Below are 19,680 nucleotides of genomic sequence, written 5' to 3' on the forward strand. Positions count from 1 at the left end.
AGCCCAGGGCTTGGTCTTCACAACTTCAGACGAAACTAAGAATTAGACACTTAACCAACTGCACCACCTAGGCGCCCCTTAAAAATCTACATATTAGGCCATAACTGGTTCAGTCATGTACCACCCAGATGGTCTAAGCACCACATCACTATCTCAAGGCTATGTCCATGGGGCAGCTTCTGGGAGCCGGGAAGGCAAGCAGAACCCATATTTCAAGGATTGGGGAGAGAGTAAGGAGCCTCCTGTTGCTGGGGTCCAGCTCACAGATCAACCAGTGGTCATATCCTCTCGATGACTTCCCCCAACCCTGCCATCGCACCACAACTAGCTCTCCAAAAGAAGAAGGGTCGCATTGTCATACAAAACCATAAAGCTTCACTGTGGAGGCCTTGAGCCTCTGCTCCCTCTGCATACCTCCTTCCCTGTGCATTTCCTGGATGATCCTTGGGGATTCACTCTGCTCCCATCTCCAGCCCGTACGTATGCTCCAAATGGGACCGACACACTCCCTTCATGAGGGAAGGGCATGGTCCAATGCTTGGCCAACCCAAGTACTCCCTGACCTTGGTCAAAGACACGGGGCCAATGCAAGGGTCAGCAAAATCTTTCTAAAGCAACAGAAATGGTTGCTAATTCAACAGAAATCTCTGATAGTAAAGATTTCAGGGGTAGGGGGCCATCCAGTCTCTGTTACGGTTCTAGCATAAAAGCAGCCCTAGACAATAAACATTGGCAAAGGAGCCTGTGTTCCCACAAAACCTGTTTTGAGAAACAGGCAGCGGCCCGATTTAGACCATAGTTTGTCATCTCCTGGTCGAGAGGATGGGCCTATGACCCAAGACAAGGCAACCAAGCCTCACCAGGGCTGAAGTGAGTCTCTATGTCTAGCCAAGGGGGAGGGAATTAGTCAAGAGCAAGGACATGGGGAGGCGGGGCTCCCCCAGAGCAGGGTCAGAAGCTGCCCGGCCCCTGAGAGAGGAGCCTGAGAGCAGGTGGACGCACAACACAGCTGTGCTGAGAGGAGCCCAGCAGGACCAAGCCGCCAGGATGTTGAGCCCCTGGACAGAACCAGAGCTGAAATGAAAACGTCCTCCTAACCTTGCATTCTTGGGCACAAATTATTATTTTTTTCCTAAGGGAAAAAAAAAAAAGGAAGGGTGTTTTGTTACTTGCAAGCATACAAGCCTGATTATTAGACCCTCCATGACGGAAACTGAGTCCAAGGAAGCCTGCGGCATCCCTAGTAATTGATAGAGTCATTTTTCATTGACTGCTCTGCTCCCACTCTGCCGAGCATGTTACAGCGGCCCTGAATAGTGGACAACGCAATAATGCTCTTTTTACAAACGAGAAAACTAAGGCCCAGAAATAGTAAATCACTTGGGGGCACCTGGTGGCTCAGTTGGTTAAACGTCTGACTTCCGTGATGATCTTGGGGCCCTGGGGTCAAGCCTCATGTGGGGCTCCCCACTCATCGGGGAGTCTGCCTCTCCCTCCGTCCCTCCCCCCACCAGGCATGTGCTCTCTCTCTCATATAAATAAAATCTAAAAAAATTTAAAAACTTATATTAGAAGCATTTGTTCCAAGCTATAGAGCTATGACTTGACCAGTTCTGTCTTAGATATTTCTGAATATTCTTTAGGCTGCCTTATTCCTCAATGAGTGTCTCTGGTGAAAACATCACACCTTTTAGTTCTTTGTACACTTTTTATAAGCCCAGCCCCTCAAGTTAAATACATTTATCATATTGATTGGTTGATTGATTGATTGATTGATTGATTTAGTATCCATAAGCTTGTCAGGCATGCATACTTCTTTTTTTTAAAGATTTTATTTATTTATTTGACAGAGATCACAAGTAGCCAGAGAGGCAGGCAGAGAGAGAGAGGGAGAAGCAGGCTCCCCGCTGAGCAGAGCCCGATGCGGGGCTTGATCCCAGGACCCTGGGATCATGACCTGAGCTGAAGGCAGAGCCTTTAACCCACTGAGCCACCCAGGCGCCCCAGGCATACATACTTCTTGTGGGTGAACTTTACCAGATCCAGTATTTTCCTTACAACTTTGAGAGGAAAGCAGCATGGATATTTAGTGTCAACTTCTTAGGCGGTAAATCTGAGGTCCAAAGTCATAGGTCCACCACCAATCTGGCAATGCCAAGAGTCACCATCTCATCCAACTTCCCCATTCCATCTGCAGCCTGGGACTCATGCCCCTAACAGAGCAGGGAGAGAGCAGCTGGGGGGCCTCACACCTTTCCAGTATGGGAAGTGGTTTGACATCCCCCAGAAGTGAATGCGGCAGGAGTAGGGCTCCGCCAAAACCCGTTCACTCTACCCCAGCAACCAATGTGTTCCTTTTAAGACTAGAATCCCTAATGTTTTTATGAGCGCTTTCATGAATAATTCACGCATTCACAATGTCCAAATAGCAAAACAAAACAATAGAGGATGGTATACATGGAGATGTCTCTCTCCCAGCCTGTGGAGTTCCCTTCCCGGTCTGTACGGGTAACTGCTTTCCTTCCTACCTACCTTTCATTCTTTCTTTCCCAATTCTTCTTTCTTTTTGGTTTTCTTTTGCTCTTACTGGGGTGTCCCCAGTAGCAGACCCTGAGACAAGGATTGGAGAGCAAGTAGCTTCTTTGGGAGGTGATCCCTGGAGAGGACCATAGTGGGATGGGTCGAGAAGAGAGACAGGAGAGAAAGAGCTGATACAGAGTGTGTTACCAGCACAGTCACCACCCCGGGCATCTGGCCCTGACCTCTGCCGGGAGCCCCTGGGAGGCAGGAAGGAACTAATGCCTCGGAGTTAGGCCCTGTGGGGCGAGGGAGCTGAGGTATTTATTCACCCATGCCCAGCATTTGCTGATTGAGCCACTCCTGAGGTGACAGGAAGAGATGACCAGCCCACGTCTTTCTGGCTACTGCACAGGTGGGCAAAGGGGACGCTGGCCAACAGAGAAAACCCTCAGGAAAATAATGCAGGTACTGAGAGCGGGAAACCAGGCCGGCGGGGACCAAGGTGACAAGGGCGAGGCGATACAGGCGGGGCGCCGGCAGCCATTGCTACGCTCTAGCCTTCCGGGGTCTCTTTATACAAACATAAGCAAATATGTTTCGCTTTTGCTTCCTTTGCTTTTTTCACTTAATATATTCAGAAAATCTTACCATATGAGCATCTAGATTCCTCATTCTGTTTTTTCTTTTACATAGTGTGCCATTATGTGGCTTTACCACAGTTTATTCAGCAAGTGACCTGTAGACATACACTTGACTTGGGGTGTGTCCTGGCTGTTGCACTGTCGGAGAGCTGCAGGGAGTAATCTTGCCGAGGGGTCATTTTGTGACTGTGCCTGTGTCGCGGGAGGGTCAGGTCCCAGAAGCCCACCCGGGGTTGGTCGGGCACACAGCCACCCTGTGAGAAGCCACAGTCCCAGACTCCCTTGCAGCTACATGGGACCACGTGACTAAAGTCTGGCCAAGGGGACCTAACCAGAAGTGGCACGCGCGCACACACACACACACACACACACACACACTGGGTCACTCTATCAAAGGCAGCCCCTTGCCTTCCTCTCGCTCTTTGCTCCTTCCTGTGGACCAGATCCCAGGTGTGGGTGCTCGCCTTGAGAGAGAGACGCTCCAGGGGACAGTAGAGGAAGAAGCTAGGAGTTGGGTTCCTGGATGATCTCTCGGAGCACCGTCCATAAGAAATAACCTCCTGTTTTACCTGTCACTTTTATTTGGTCTCTCTTAAAAAAATCTCAAAGCACTAGCCTAACTAAACACAGGACCACACGAGGGCTGCCTTCTAGTACGGCGGAACACCGAGTGTTCCAAACACAGCCCCCTCCTCTCTGTTTCTCGGATGCGGCCCCAGCATGCCCAGCACAACGTGGGTATTAAAGTCGATCACATTTATAAATAACTTATGTTTCACAGTTTTCAAAATTAGTGTAGTGTCCTGGGAGTAGGTCACGGTTCAATAGTGATTATCAGTGACAGTCTTCATTGTTTACTGTGTGTCGATCCCTTTAATACATTCCCTTTTATTTTTTTTAATTATTATTTTTATTTATTTATTTTTTAGAGAGAAGGAGATTGCGAGCAGGGGGTTGGAGGGTCAGAGGGACAGGGAGAGAGACTCTCAAGCAGGCCCCATGCTCAGCACAGAGCCCACCACAGGGCTCGATCTCATGACCCTGAGATCAAGACTGGAGCCAAAACCAAGAGTCCGTCGCTTAACAGACATTCCCTTTCAATGCTCAGGCAAACCAGCTGAGGTAGTAGGTAGGATTATTGTCCTCGTTTTACAGACTGAGGCTCCATGGGTTAAGAGACTTGCTCAAAGCACGCGTGTGTGGCGAGCGGGACTCTGGTAAGATCCACGCAGAATGTGTTCTAACCCAGCCCCCCGCATGGGGCGAGCGTCGGTGAGTGTCCACTGTTCTCACTGTCAGAGTCACTTCCTGGCCAGTGTTGCTGTGTCTCAGGTGAGGAGAGGGGAAGTAACCTTCACCTTGGTCAGACCAAGCCTGGGATCTGCCTCTGGATGTGTCCGTGGTTGAACAGGGATAGAGGGGAGAGGAGAAGCAGGAAAGCGTTGACGGGGTCCCGCTTGCCATACAAGACCCTTGCGTCCCCTTCCCACGCCTCCCCTGCCTTCCTGCCAGCATTCCGCCCACCTCCAGCCAGACCGAGGGTCCTCAAAAGGGCCATCCCTTTCTTTACCTCCTGGTCTTGGCACAGGGGTCCCTTCTGCCCCAAATCCTCTTCGCCTCACTTCTCCAGGTGCCCAAGACCTACTCGTCCCATCCACCCGGGGTTATCAACCCGCCTGCTGCAGGAAGCTTTCCCTGACCGCCATGCGACCCTTTCCCAAACGGTGTGTTGTACCTGCCTCTCACGCTCCCTCCTCGTCCCTCTGTGACTTCCTTCAAGGCTCGCTTGCTGTTGCACTCCTAGAGGTGAGCGACCTCACGACCAGATGGAACCCAATTCATGTTTGCTAAACAGATGAATGGCCCCAAGAGCAAAAGCCCTAATAGACAATGTCAGAGTCAGGGAGACTGTGTGGCCCACGACACAGAAACCCTCAAAGAACCCACGGGTGACAGTTGGCCCCGGGTGATTCCGGCGTTGTCATAAAGGGATCGGAAATTCACGTTTCCTAGGACGAGGGAAGACAACGGACAAGCCCAGTTCTGCCACCCCCTCCCCCAGGTCTAGAAGCTTGGTTCCTTCTTCTGGGACCACATTCCTTCAGAGTTCGGGAACCACCAAACCTGTAGGAGCCAGCCAGTGGACGGGAGGCTGTTTTCTCTATAAATAAAGGGCGTTGATCCGTTCTGTGGCCCACACAGTATCCTCCAGGAATTCTTCTCAGCGTTTCCTATTCTCATCCTGGAAGGGGAGGGGCTGGGGTGTGGGAGCAGAAAGGAGAGAAGAGGAAGTGAAGATCGTGCCCTAGTGACTTTTTAACGAGTTCCTTTTTTCTTTTTTTTTTCCATTCTCATTTTTTTTTATACTTTTTTTATTTTTTATAAACATATATTTTTATCCCCAGGGGTACAGGTCTGTGATATGAGGAAGTGGTGATACAACATGGAGGCTTAAGTGGGTAGAAGAAGAATAAATGAAACAAGATGGGATTGGGAGGGAGACAAACCATAAGTGACTCTTTTCCATTCTCATTTTAAAAAGTCACAGACACTGATGGAACCTAAGTTGATACGGTCACATCAGAAAATAGTTCGGGGAGTCCCTAGGAAAGTTGGGGGGGAGCCTGTGCTATGACCCATCTAGTCCTCCCCCCCTCCCCCATGCGCTGCTTGTCTCACACTTACCGTCTCACACTTACTGCACAAGAGGGGGGGGGGTCCTTGTTAAAATGCAGATTCTGGGCGTAAAGCAGCTTATTCACAAGAGCCACAGAAGCTGTGTAGGAATGTTCACAGCGATGTTGCTCATAATTACCAAAATGGAAACTACCCTTTGGCAGTGAAGGTATAAAATGTGGTAAATTCGTGTGGAGCTTATGCGAGAGTGAAAATCCGCGGCAGCTACCTACAACACCAGGGTGCGTCTCACAAACTTAAAGAAGCGACAGAAGGAATATTAGCCATGTGGTTCCAAAAGCGGCAAAACTAAGCAACATTATTTAGGCGACAAAACTACTATTGTTGTTTTTTAATTGGAGTATCTTTGATGCACAGTGACCAAACTGTTTTGTTTTGGTTTTGGGTTTTTTTTTTTTTTTAAGATTTTATTTATTTATTTGACAGAGATCACAATTAGGCAGAGAGGCAGACAGAGAGAGAGAGACAGAGAGGGGAGGAAGCAGGCTCCCTGCTGAGCAGAGAGCCCGATATGGGGCTCGATCCCAGGACTCTGGGACCATGACCTGAGCTGAAGGCAGAGGCTTTAACCCACTGAGCCACCCAGGCACCCCACCAAACTGTTTTTAAATAAGAATTGCACAAAATTCGAGCTAGTGGAAGAAGGTGGCAGAAAGCAGGAGAACCTAATGCATGGGAACATGTGAAGAGTTACTTTGGTACTAAGAATGTTCTAGACCTTAAGTGGTTGGTGGTTACAAGGGTGTTTTTTTTAGTCCATAAATTGTACATTTGGGTTTTATACACTCTTGGGGTGTGCCAGATTTTATGATTTGAAGCTTTTTAACTTAAGAGAGTGCCAAAAAGTGTTTATCAAGCTGCCATTCAGACTTCTGTCCTGTCTCCAGGAATAATTCATATCACCAGTCCCCCATCGCCTCTGCATTCACGTGTGTCTGTATATCTGTGTGCCTGTGTGTGTCTGTGGGTGTTTAATTTCATAGAGATGCTGTTATATATGTATGTTTTTACTGTGCTATTGTATGTATGTACGTATGTCTGCATGTGAAACGCATACATAACCACAATAACATAATTTGTATACCATTCTTTCCCTTGAATATTTCGCTTAACATTTTTAAAAAAGATTTTATTTATTTATTTGACAGAGAGAGAGATCACAAATAGGCACAAGGGAGGCAGGCAGGGGGTGGCGGTGGGGGAAGCAAGTTCCCCACTGATCTGAGAACCCAAGTTGGGGCTCCATCCCAGGACCCTGAGATCATGACCTAAGCCAAAGGCAGAGGCTTAGCCCACTGAGCCACCCAGGCGCCCCTCACTTAACGTATCTTGAAGAACATTCCATATCAGTGCACAAGGAAATACATTATTCTCCGTTATGGTCATACAGAATGTATTCCATTGTATGACAGAACCATAATTGTGTTAATTATTGCTTTATAAACTATTTAACTTATTAACTGTCAAGCAGTGTGGGAATTCACTCCATTTTTTTTAAAAAAGGAGGTAACACTAAGGATCACATCTTCTTACACAGACATTTCCAGGCTCTCCAGTCCTTCCTCCCTCAAGCCACTACCCAGCCGCCATCTTGCTCAACACACAGCCAGTGTGTATCCTTCCAGCACCTTTTAGTTTCCGGATTTTCACTTTCACCATTGAAAGCCTATATGGATTTGAGTAGGTGTCTAATTCTGACCGTGTGGAACTTGGCTTTTCTTCAGTACAGTGTACCTGGAGCTCTAACCGTGCATGTGTACATAAGTCTGAATGATTGCTTTTGTTTGCTGCCTGGTAGTCCATGGTATGGCTAAACCACAGTTTAACCTGGCCAGTCCCCTGTTGTTGGGCTGTTAGCCTATTTCTCAATGGTGTTTGGTTTTGTTTTGTTATGTTTACTATGACAGTGCTGTCGCCACAGACATCCTTGGATGCGCTCCCTTATGCACATGGGCAGATGTTTCCCTAGAGCACAGATGGAAAGCAGAATTGATAGATCACTGGCAGAGCGCATTTAAGAGGGGATTGCCGGACTGCCCTCTGCCGTGGCTGTAAACACTCACGCTCCCACTGGCAATGCATTAGGAGACCAGACTCCCCCCGCACTTGCTAGCGGTAGATGTTACCAGCATTCTTAATTTTTATTGATCTGATAAGAGTCGAAAGAGAGGAATTTATGGTTATTTAATATTCATTCCCTCATAGTGAGTAAGGCTGAATACCTCTTCATGGGTTGGTTGCCCAGAATCTGCTTTTAACAACATTGCCAGGTCATTCTTCCACACGTGAAGGTCTGAGAGGCAGTGAAATCACAATCCGTGCCTTAACAAGGTCCCCAGGTGATCAGACGCTCATGTTAAATTTTGAGACACGCTGGAGTCAGAATCTGCATTTAACAAGGTCCCCAGGTGATTCTCACGAGCAGTCAGTGTGAGAAGTGCAGCATGGGGAGGAGTAGTCGGAGCATAGTATTATGTGCTTTTTCGCTAATATGGGTGTGTTTCATCTTCCCTGTTCAGACAAGATAAAAAGGGTATTTCCATTTATTTTAACTTACATTTCTTTCATCATAAGTGAACTCAGACTTTTTTTATTTTTTCAACTTTTTACAAGCCTTTTTTTTTTCTGGGAACCAGCTGGTCACTGATGCTTCTTACTTTGCCTCAAACATCCCAGAGCTGAGCTTTTTTTTTTTTTCTTTTTTTTAAGATTTTATTCATTCATTTGACAGACAGAGACCATGAGCAGGCAGAGAAACAGGCAGAGAGGGGAGGAAGCAAGCTCCCTGCTGAGCAGAGAGCCCGATGTGGGGCTCGATCCCAGGACCCTGGGATCATGACCCGAGCTAAAGGCAGAGGCTTTAACCCACTGAGCCATCCAGGCGCCCCCCAGAGCTGAGCTTCTTAAAGCTCGTTACCTCCTCCAGAAATGCTCTCTCTCTGGCTCTTCCCATGGCTGCCTATGACATCAGGTTTTAGCTCAAAGGTCACTTCTACCCAAACTCGGTACCCTCCTCTGTACCGCCCGGTCACTCTCAGTCCACATCACCCCATGTCATCTTGATTGATCCATCCTTATCTGAAATGAGCTCATGCCCTCACTCATTCATTCCTTCATTCGTTCTCTGGCTGCCCGGCTGGGTCTTGTCTGTCTCGCATTATCAATCTGTACTGCACACCTGGTACCGAGCCAGGCAATAGTGTGAACTCAAAAAACTACCAGTTGAAGAAATAAATTCCTGGCAGAGAAAGTAGTCTTTACACCCTCTCTGGGAGTCATTTATACCTGGATAAACATTTATTCATTCATTCATTCCTATATCCATAGCGGAGAAAGTCAGCAGAAACGACAGAGGTCAGATGAGCAATGCCTTTTTCTCTTACAAAAGAAAGCCATTACTTGAGCAATATTCAATGAGTCCCTTTGAATTTCTCACTAAATATACATATGTTGGTGCTCCTGGATGACTCAATCGGTTAAGCGTCCAGTTCTTGATTTCTGCCCGGGTCATGATCTCAAGGTTGTGAGATCGAGCCCCACTTCGGGCTCTGCACTGTAGAGCCTGCCCAAGATTCTTTCTCTTCCAAACCCCTCCCCCCCACCCCTGGACTCATGCTCTCTCTAAAAAAATAATACAGGTATCCTGAAACTGGCATGAAAGCCTAGAAAATCTGCAACTCAGAAGGGTTGGGTGAAATCAACACGGACTTGTTTGCTTCCAGTTTATTTCCATAGACAACAATATCTGTGCCGAGTTAATTGGAACCACCAATTCTGAATGAGGGTGAGCTATTAGTATACATGGTAACTATTATAGTAAACTAATACATGTGCTCTGTTATTATAAATAGTCTTGGTTGACAGAGAGTACAGCCTTGGCACTAGACATTGCTTTTTGTCCTTTGCATAGAGAAAATCTGTTTATCCCTGTAACCGTCCTAGCTATATTAGCATTGCCATTTTATTAATGACAAAACGGGAGTACACAGCAGCTTTCCCAAGGCCACACAGTCACAAAGCCAGGATTCCAACTCACACTGGCCCTAGAGTATATGTTATTTACTGCCTCTCAATCTTTAATCAATCTTTAATCTAAATGCTTTATAAAGAGATCTAGAGGGATAAGGAGAATCCTGTGTAATTCAGAGGTGCACCGTGTATCTCTTGGCAAAAGACTTGAGTTATCAGAATTACAGAGAGTTTCCATTTTTCCTTTAAAAAGGGACAAGCGGGGGCGCCTGGATGGCTCAGTGGGTTAAGCCGATGCCTTCTGCTCAGGTCATGATCTCAGGGTCCTGGGATCGAGTCCTGCATCAGGCTCTCTGCTTGGCAGGGAGCCTGCTTCCTCCTCTCTCTCTCTCTGCCTGCCTCTCTGCCTACTTGTGATCTCTCTCTGTCAAATAAATAAATAAAATCTTTAAAAAATAAAAAATAAATAAATAAAAAGGGACAAGCGTTGAAAAATCTGACCTTCTCTTGAAAGGGACTACCTAATAAGCATTTAAAAAAAAAAAAATCAGGGGTACCTGGGTGGCTCAGTTGGTAAAGTGACTGCCTTTGGCTCAGGTCATGATCCCGGAGTCCCAGGATCAAGTTCCCCATCAGGCTCCCAGCTCTGCAGGGAGTCTGCTTCTCCCTTTGAACTTCTAGCATCTCAAGCTTGTGCTCTCTCTCTCTCTCTTTCTCTCAAATGGATAAATAAAATCTTTTTAAAAAATCAGGATGAAGATGATATAGAAAGAATGAGAAAGTAACTTATTTCTAGAGAAACATCCTGTGGTGAAAATATTTTGAAAAGCATGTTTGTCCATGGTTTTCCTTGCTCTGTGATTTTGTTGCTGAAGGACAATGAAAAGGAGGCACCTGGAAAAACCTCATTCTGCATGTTTAAACTTAGCAACAGAATTTTCTGATCTGTTTAAACACTGTCCAAGTACAGTGCATTTGAAATCCATCTGTTAACAATGTTAGTAATGCCTCCTCTTCAGTTTAATTGGCAAAAGCCCCAGGTTGATTATCAGGGAAGATGAAAATTTACGAGCTGGATTTCAAAAAACAGTCAACTTGTGTAATTGGTGAATGGGATTGGAGGAAAATCGTGACTTATTGCCAGTAAATGATACCTTTCTTTCACTTAGATCTCTAATCTATGAGTCGCATATATATGATATATAAAATAATTTTTATGTATTTTATATATTATATGTAATATATAAAATTTATATATATATAATATATTACATGTAATATATAAAAATAACTTTTACATATTACATATATATATATATATTTTTTTTTTTTTTACTAAGCTTCATGCCCAGTGTGGGGCTTGAATTCACAGCCCCTAGAGGCTCATTCTCTACCGACTGAACCAGCCAGGCACCCCTATATATATATTTTTTTTTTAAGATTTTATTTATTTGTTTGAAAGAGATCACAAGTATGCAGAGAGGCAGGCAGAGAGAGAGGAAGGGAAGCAGGCTCCCTGCTGAGTAGAGAGCCCGATGTGGGGCTTGATCCTAGGACCCTGGGATCACGACCTGAGCCTAAAGCAGAGGCTTAACCCACTGAGGCACCCCAATGTCCTTACTTTTGTGAAAAGCAATTTTTGGTTTGTTTTTTGCTGAAGCCATACATGCAGGGAAAATGCAAATCAAGACCATAGTGAAATGTCATTGTATATTAATTCGACATCTGTATATTAAGACATCTGATAATACCGAGTATAGGAAAGGATGTGGCCGCACAGTATTTCTTACTTTGCTGGTGGGAATGTAAATAGGTGCCACCACTTTGGTGTAATCTCTTAAACAGTTCCCTACAATCCAAAAATGTGTACATTCACTTAACCTCTGACACTTTCTAGGAGGATCATAGATCATATCCACACGATTCAGAACGACCGGGATACAATTCAGGCGCCCATCGACAGGAGGACAGATGAATAAACTCCTATTTTCACACCATAGACTATAACACATCAGTCAGACAAACGACAGTGACAGCAATTTGGATGATTTTAGCAATATAATAAATGAGGGGGGATTCCTAGAAAATTACATACCCTTTTAAAGCTCTTTAAAAATTAAAAATGTGTTTTGTCTTTTGGGGTTTTTTTTAAAAGATTTTATTTATTTATTTGAGACAGAGCGTACAAGCAGGGGGAACAGCAGACGAAGAGAAGCGGGTTCCCTGCAGATCAGGGACCATGAGGGGCTCCATCCCAGAATCCTGGGATCATGACCGGAGCCTAAGGCAGATGCTTAACTGACTGAGCCACCCAGGTGCTCCTAAAATTGTGTTTTTGAAGATTACATGTAGATGCAAAAGGGCTTGCTGAAAAGTTGAAGCAAAGAAGTGAAGTATGTGGGGTTTTTAGGCTGATAGCTGTAGGAGAGAGACGTAGGTTAGGTGTATGCTCCTGGCTTTGGGAGGTGGGTTCCCCGGTATTTATTAGATCCTAAGAAAACGGGGAGCAAACAAGCAGCCAAACAAACATAGCCAGCAACGGATTGGTAATGACCAGGTGTCATGTACCAAGGGTTAATCCAACTGTGTGCACCGGAGCTGGCAAAACACTATAAAACTATTAAGTATATAGCCACACGTACGCACCTCGGGCGGTATAAAGGGATATCCGATATCTCCCATCCTTCTGGCTGGGTTCACTTCCCCAGAGGCACCCACTGTTCCAGCTTATCCAGTATCCTCGTGAGACTTTCCACAAGACAGGATAAACATAAGCACAGACCTATGTTTTCAAGTGGCTTTCTGTATATGTGTACCTTACACGCACATCCCAAAGAAAAGTTTAAAAGTTTCTTTAAAAACAACAAGAGGGGTTCCTGGGTGGCTCAGTGGGTTAAGCCTCTGCTTTTGGTTCAGGTCATGATCCCAGAGTCCTGGAATCAAGCCCCACATCGGGCTCTCTGCTCAGCAGGGAGCCTGCTTCCCTCTCTTTCTCTGCCTGCCTCTCTGCCTACTTGTGATTTCTCTGTCAAATAAATAAATAAAATCTTAAAAAAATTTAAAAAATAAAAACAACAAGAAAGGGGGGGCTCTAAAATTTAACCCAGGGCCACTTAGCTGGCTCAGTGGGTAGAGCCTGCGGCTCTTGATCTCCCTGGACTGAGTTCAAGCCCCACGTTGTGGGGTAGGGAGTACTTTTCTAAAAAGTCAGTAAAATACATAAATATATAATTAAATAACTTAACCTTAAGTGACATCACCAGGCATTACACAGCCATCCCTAAAATCCATTCACCATGTGAAATGGAAGTTGGAGAAAAATAGCTGAGGTTTTGGAAAAATGTAAAAATTGTCTTCTCGCAGGCCTTGCCCTAGCATATGCTAACGGTAGCCCCGCAAAAGGCAAGTTAGAGCGGCTGTTGAACCCCAAGGGGCCGCCCAAGCCACGGGTCAAAGGTCAGCAAGGGCGCTGTTAGGTACACGAACTGAGGCCTCTGCCGCCCGAGGATTCAGACCGGAACCTGAGCCTTTTCTAGCAAGGGCCCCCACGTGATTCGCAGGTTTGGATAAGCTTAGGGCATAGCCCCGCCTTAAGCAACTCCCCAGTTTGTAGAAAGTAAACACCTGAGGGATGTAGGTGGCTTCCTTGCTCCCTGTTGGATGTCGCTCACCTGGAGCAAGGAGGGTCCCCCTCGGGTCTCATCAAGGTACCAGCCAGTCTGAGCATGAACGCCGATTAGCTCAACCACCTCCCCCCCAGGACCACGCCTCAGTCACCTGCTGGGCGGGCCCACGCCCCTGTGGGCGGCGAGGCCTCCCGTGCGTGTGGTCGGAGACCCGGAGCGCCCGAGTCACCGCGCGCGAGGGATGGGGTGCGGTTTGGGGGCGTCTTATAGAAATACAGATTACTGGGCTCTGCCGCGTGAAGCCAAAACTTTCGGAATCTGCGTTTTTAATGGGCTCCTCAGCAAAGCGGTTCATCTGCGGTTGGAGACTCTCTGGCCTCATTTAAATTTTAAATACGAAGATGGTGGAGGCCGTGCTTCTCAACCTTGGCTGCACATCAGAATAACCTGGGGAGCTTTAAAAAAAAAAAAAACCACCCCAATGCCCAGGTTTCGGCCCAGACTAATTAAGTCAGAATCTAAAAACACGGCCTGTGCCGCAGCCGCGGCAGTGGCCTCGCCTGGGAGCTCGTTAGAAATACCGAAGCTCAGGCCCCACCCCAGACCCACTGAGTCAGAATCTGCATTTTAACGAGATCCCCAGTGAATCGAGCGCACATGAAAGTTGGAGGCGAGCTGTGCTTCTGCAATTTTAATGGGCAAACGAATCACCTGGGGATCTCGTTAAAATGCAGACACGGTTTCTCAAACTTTAATGTGTATGCGAATCACCTGGGGAGCTTGTTAAAATGCAGATTCTGATTCAGCGGGTCTGGGGTGGAGCCCGAGAGTCTGCATTCCTAACGAGCTCTCAGGTGCTGTGGGCTGCAGGGGCGCGGACCACTCTTCCCCCGGACCCCCGAGGTCTTGGCTCCGGGCCAATCAGCCGTCAGGGTTCTTGATAAATCGCCCCGCTCGGCTGAGGAGCAGAATTGCCAGGACATGCGCGCTCCAGCCGGGGGAGCGGGGGGGTAATTTCCGAACTCCGGGAAGCGGTTGTGGGAGGCAGGCCACTCGCAGCGACTCGCCGGGGGCCGCGCTCTTCTCGCCATGTCGCGGCGCAAGCAGGCCAAGCCTCAGCACCTCAACTCCAAGGAGCCGCAGCCCGCGCGCCGCGAGTTCGCAGAGGCTGGCCCCGGGGTGGCGGGGGTCCCGGGTGAGTAGCGCCGGGGACGCCCCGCCTGGCCGCTGCCGGCAGTTTCTCGGACGCTCGGGGGGGACCCGCGCGGGTGCGGGGCTCCGGGCGTGGAAGGGCGGGGGAAGCCTCCACCTCGAGCGCTGGGGCTGGGACCTCGGCGCCCTCGCCCAGCGCCTTTGTAAGTTACACCTCCTTGTAAATTCTGCCTTTTGGGATAAACTGTGCCGCTCCCCGCAAACGCTGGTACATCGTGGTTTTTCACCCAGACACGCTGGGAGGGTGCTCCGAGACCCCTTCGGAGGGCCCTTTGCGCGGCGCGGCGCGCCGGCGCCCGGGTCCCCGACCTCCTCGGTGCTGGCCTGGGGCGGCGCGCCTGGAAGGTGGGCGTTCGGAGACCCGCGTCCGGGCGGGGGGAGAACGTCCGAGTTTCCGCCGGGCGCTGGAGCTAGGTGCTGGGGAGAGGGCAACAGCGGTGAGCAAGCAGACAGAATCGGGTTCTTCTCGAGTTTATGGCTGAGTGGGGTCGAGAAAAACGGCCCTCGAGATCGAAGGGGGAGGCGTAAGGTGCGTGAGGGGTGAGCGATGGAAGCAAAACCTCACCAAGCTGGGAAGGGAAAGATGCGGCAAGGGGGGAGGGGGCACTTCGAATGCATCGTCCAGGGAGGGCCTCGCGGAGGTGGGTATCACTGAGTAAAAAACCCGAAGGTTCTGGAGGAAAGGCTTGGAGATGCCGGGGGGTGGGGTGGGGCAGGGGGGCCGGTGATGGTGGAGAACATTCCACGCAGAGGGAACAGCAAGTGCCGAGGCCGGGGACGTCAGCGAGGCTGCAGCCTGGGGGAGGGGGGGCTAAGGGCTCCAGGTGAGGACTTCCCTTTAACTTTAAATGAGGCTAGAGAGGGAGGAGTGTGCCACGGTCGGACTTGGCGGGCTGACCTGGCCGTCAGGGGGCTGGTGGAGGTGGTCCGGGTGACGCCCAGGGGCCCCGGATTACCCTAAACCCTGAGGGCAGTATTTCTCACCCTGTGGTCAGCCGAGCCTCGGTTTCTGAACAGCCTGCAGGTACGCAGCTTCGTGAACTCGCTAAATTCCTCAGTCTACCCTGGGCACCGCCCACGTTGGAATTTCTGGGGCGAGGTGGGGGGGGGGGGGATCTGCATCTCTAAGGCGCTTCCCTTCTGATTATCTTGCCTTCAGATAAAGATAACCTCAGTTCCCACTCGGTCTCCTCTCCCTTCCTCTCCCCCACGTCCGCGGTTAAGTGATAACCTCCTAGTTCTGGGTGAACTTTTTCCTCCCTCTCCCCTGCCTGCCCTCGGCCCAGAAAGGGACCTGGCGGATCTCGGGTCTCTGCCAGTAAGCCTCCGATCTCCAGCAGTGCAGGTCGCTGGGCTTTGATGACCACACACCCAAGGAGGTAGTGGAGGGGAGAGGTATAATGAAACTACTTTAGAAGTAAGAGTACCTAAAACCAAAATTGGGCTGGATGGAACTACCATTAACCAAAAGACCAGACCTGCCTTTGTCCCCAAGGACTATAATGGACACATGTTGAAATGGGAGGGGGGGCAGGGTCCCTGCTGATTCTCTGCAGAAGAGGAACTTGAGAGTGTAATTGGGGGTGTTGAATCATGGGGGGGACGCGATTATAAAAGACAATAGCCTGAATGACCCCTGGCTGTTACTCAGTGCCCTGGGCTCCTTTTGTTCTTGTCTACATGGCTGTGAGGACGCCTCCAGGTTTAGAAGGCTTAGGGTGTTCTCCATTGTGAGGTACTGGGGTGCCCCCTGTGGGAGCAGGACACAATCAGAATTAAGCACCAGCCATCCCTGGAGAGAAAAAGCAACCCACCATCTGATGTGGGTTTTCCTCCTGCATTTTAGGTCTGTCCCGCTGATCAAAGGCCCACCTCCTTTTGAGTTTGTCTAGGCTTCCCCTCCAGCCCCAAGGTTAGCAGGAGTGGGCCACTGTTAACTTGCAGATGGCTTTGCAACTCAGGTTTTGGAAGAAATAAAATGGAGCAGGTCAACTGGTAGACTTCAGTCATGATCTGTCTGTATTAAAAAAAAAAAAAAAAAAAAGTGAGGTAACCTTATAAAAGGTACAGTGGTTGTTCATAGGGTTAAAATGCCCACTGTACTATACTGGGTTCTGTATGTGGCCCACCCCCTCTTTCAGACTAGAAGGGTCTCTGCCCCAGCTGCCCTGTTTTCAGGGAAGAGTGGGCCTCCAGTCTGGCTTGGTTTCCTGGGTGTTTAGAAGTAAGGAAGTCTCCTTGGGAGACGCGGGAGGTCCTCTCCTGGGGAGGCCCTTCACGGCCCTCCATGTTCAACCTGGGTGACCCTTTCTAGCACTGGATTGTCTTTAGGATTTTATTTTTGAGGGCGCCTGGGTGGTTCAGTGGATTAGGCCTCTGCCTTGGGCTCAGGTCATGATCCCAGGGTCCTGGAATCAAGCCCCATGTCAGGCTCTCTGCTCAGCAGGGAGCCTGCTCTCCCCCCCCACCCCCGCCTGCCTCTCTGTCAAATAAAATCTTTTAAAACAATTTTTTTTTAAGATTTTATTTATTAGAGTATGAGAGGGGAGAAAGTCAGAGGGAGAAGCAGACTCCCCGTGGAGCTGGGGCCCTAATCCCGGACTTGACCCCAGGATTTCAGGATCACGACCTGAGCCAAAGGCAGTCACCTAACCAACTGAGCCACCCAGGCACCCTAAAACAATCTTGTTTTTGATAGCAAGAGCACAAGCAGAGGGAGAAGGAGAAGCAGGCTCTCTGCTGTGCAGGAAGCCCAAGGACATGGAGCTAGATCCCAGGATCCTGAGATCATGAGCTGAAGGCAGACGCTTAACCAACGGTGCCAGGAGCCCCTGGATAGCTTTTTTTTTTTTTTTTTTTTTAATCACTTTAACCCATCAGTCTCTTCTGCCTGGTTGCAAGTTTTTTATGGCACAGTGCATTTCCCTCCCTTGCAGAACCCAGTGGCTCATGTACACACATCAATAAACAAAACGTTCAAAACTTCTAGCCCTGCAACCTTCATCTCTGAGCCAGTTTCCCTTCTCAGAGCCGAAGGTTTCAAAAGTGTGGTTTCCAGATCAGCATCCGTGGGAACTTGTTAAAAACGAAAAATACCAGCTCTACTCCAGATCCACTGGATCGGGAACTCTAAAGGTGGAGCCCAAGCCACCTGCGCCTTCACCAGCCCGCCAGGTAATCCCAATGCACGTGTTGAAGCATTGCCTTGGCATTGGCCTAGGAATCACCTGGGGATCTTGTTCCAGTGCAGACTGATGCTGTTGACTGGGACCTGAAGTTCTGCATTTCTAACAAGTTTCCATGTTATGCTGATGTTAGAGCTCTAGGGACCACCCTTCAAATTGCAAGGGTTTAGAGTAGATGATGGAATCATGGGGCCTCAAAAGTGCAGGTTCCTGGGATCTACCCTTAACCACCCCCCACCCCAAGTTATCCGAGGGTGAGCACGGGAAAGCTGCACCTAAAATCCACAATCCAAGTGACTCGGATACAGGTATAGGGGCTCTCCTGGACATTGTAGGATGTTTAGCAACATCCCTGGCCTTTACCCTCTAGATGCTACGGTCACTTATGTGTGTGCACATAGGACCATCAAAAATGTCCCCAAGCATTCCCAAATGCCCCATGGGGGCAAAATGGCCCTTTGTTGAGAGCCCCAGGGTTAGGTCACTTGTTCAAACCCTGTTAAGGGGCTTTGAGTACCACCACTATTTAGACGGGAACTCTGCAATCCTATATTCCTACATCGTGTTTACAAGGCACAAGCTGACGTACTGAAAATTTACATCATTCTAACCCTGCTCTGCCACGTAAACTGAGGCTCAGAAAGGTTACGTTTCAGTTAATAAGTAGCTAAGCAAGGCCTGTGTGAACACACGCCAGTGTGTTCACTAGCTTCTCGTAGTAAGAGGTTTACCTGGACAAAACCTCTCCCTGTAAACAGAATCCACCTTCCCTACCTGGAGCGAAAACCATCCCAGCCTTTGGCCTCTAATTTATAATTTATATACTAGTCAGTATCTTTTTTTTTAAGACTTTAGACATCAACAACACCTTTTTATTCCTTGGATTTAAATCTGTTTGGAGAGAAATCACTTTGTAATCTTTCAGGAACGCTTTTTTATTACAGTAATTTTTAAACCTCCACATTAGATTGAACCACATGAAACTGACCATTTTGGCCCACAAAAACGTCAAATGTCCCCTGATTCTACCATAGTAACAGAATATGATGCCATGAACTCCCGTGTACCTGGGGCTGGGCTTCAACAATTAATCACACGTAGGCAGGCTTGTTTCTTCTGTCCAGCTCTTCCCCTGCCCTGGATTATTCGAAGCTTCATCCTCACACCCAAAAAAAAAAAAAAAAAAAAAAAAAAAACCACTTTAGTGTTCATGCTTGTTGTGGTCTTCAGTGGCTCTTACAATATGTTTAAATCAGGATCCAAGTGACCTCTAGATACTGCGAGTCATCTTCTCAAGTGTTTGAGTCTGGTTTTCAAACCCCACCCCCCCAACATCCTTTTTTTTTTTTTTAAGATTTATTTGTCAGCACCCAGAAGCAGGCAGAGTGGCAGGGGGAGGCAGAGAGAGAAATAGGCTCCCCACTGAGCTAGGAGCCCGATGTGGGACTCGATCCCAGGACCCTAGGATCATGACCTAAGCCAAAGGCAGTGGCTTAACCCATTGAGCCACTCAGGTGTCCCTCCCCCTCCATCTTTTAAGTGACTTGCTGAAACAGTGGCATTTTGTCCAGGAGACCAATGGTGCTTGAAGTGTGTTCTGTGACCTACTGAATGGAGACCAAACAAATTCAGAAATCGAGTAAGCTTTGAAAAATAGCTTAACCTTGCAGGACCAGCCTTCTGTCCTCTCTAATGGCATGTGTTTGTTTTGTCTTATTTCATTTGTAATTTGTGTTCTATTTTATAAAAATAGCAGCCACTGATGGATTGGAAGATCTTTTACAAACTAAGCTTTTGCTAGATCACCTCAGAAGCCACTGTTGCAAAGTT

At 48.2% G+C, this 19,680-nt stretch overlaps 1 protein-coding gene across 2 annotated transcripts in view; it reads left to right on the plus strand.

Annotated features, from left to right (window-relative positions):
* The window catches only part of ZFP64 (ZFP64 zinc finger protein), an 88,522-nt gene that overhangs the window by 53,874 nt on the left and 14,968 nt on the right, over positions 1-19,680 (plus strand). The window contains exon 1 of one of the 2 annotated variants that reach the window (XM_045082074.1): positions 14,264-14,648. The exons of the other annotated variant lie outside the window; for it this stretch is intronic. Within the exon in view, the coding sequence (XP_044938009.1) occupies positions 14,543-14,648 (106 nt within the window). The 5' untranslated portion in view covers positions 14,264-14,542. Of the gene's footprint in view, positions 1-14,263; positions 14,649-19,680 lie in introns of those variants that run through there. 2 annotated transcript variants of the gene reach the window in all.

Source organism: Mustela putorius, unplaced genomic scaffold (assembly GCF_011764305.1).
Source record: "Mustela putorius furo isolate JIRA1106 unplaced genomic scaffold, ASM1176430v1.1 tig00000592_pilon_pilon_pilon, whole genome shotgun sequence".
Classification (NCBI taxonomy): Eukaryota; Metazoa; Chordata; class Mammalia; order Carnivora; family Mustelidae; genus Mustela; species Mustela putorius.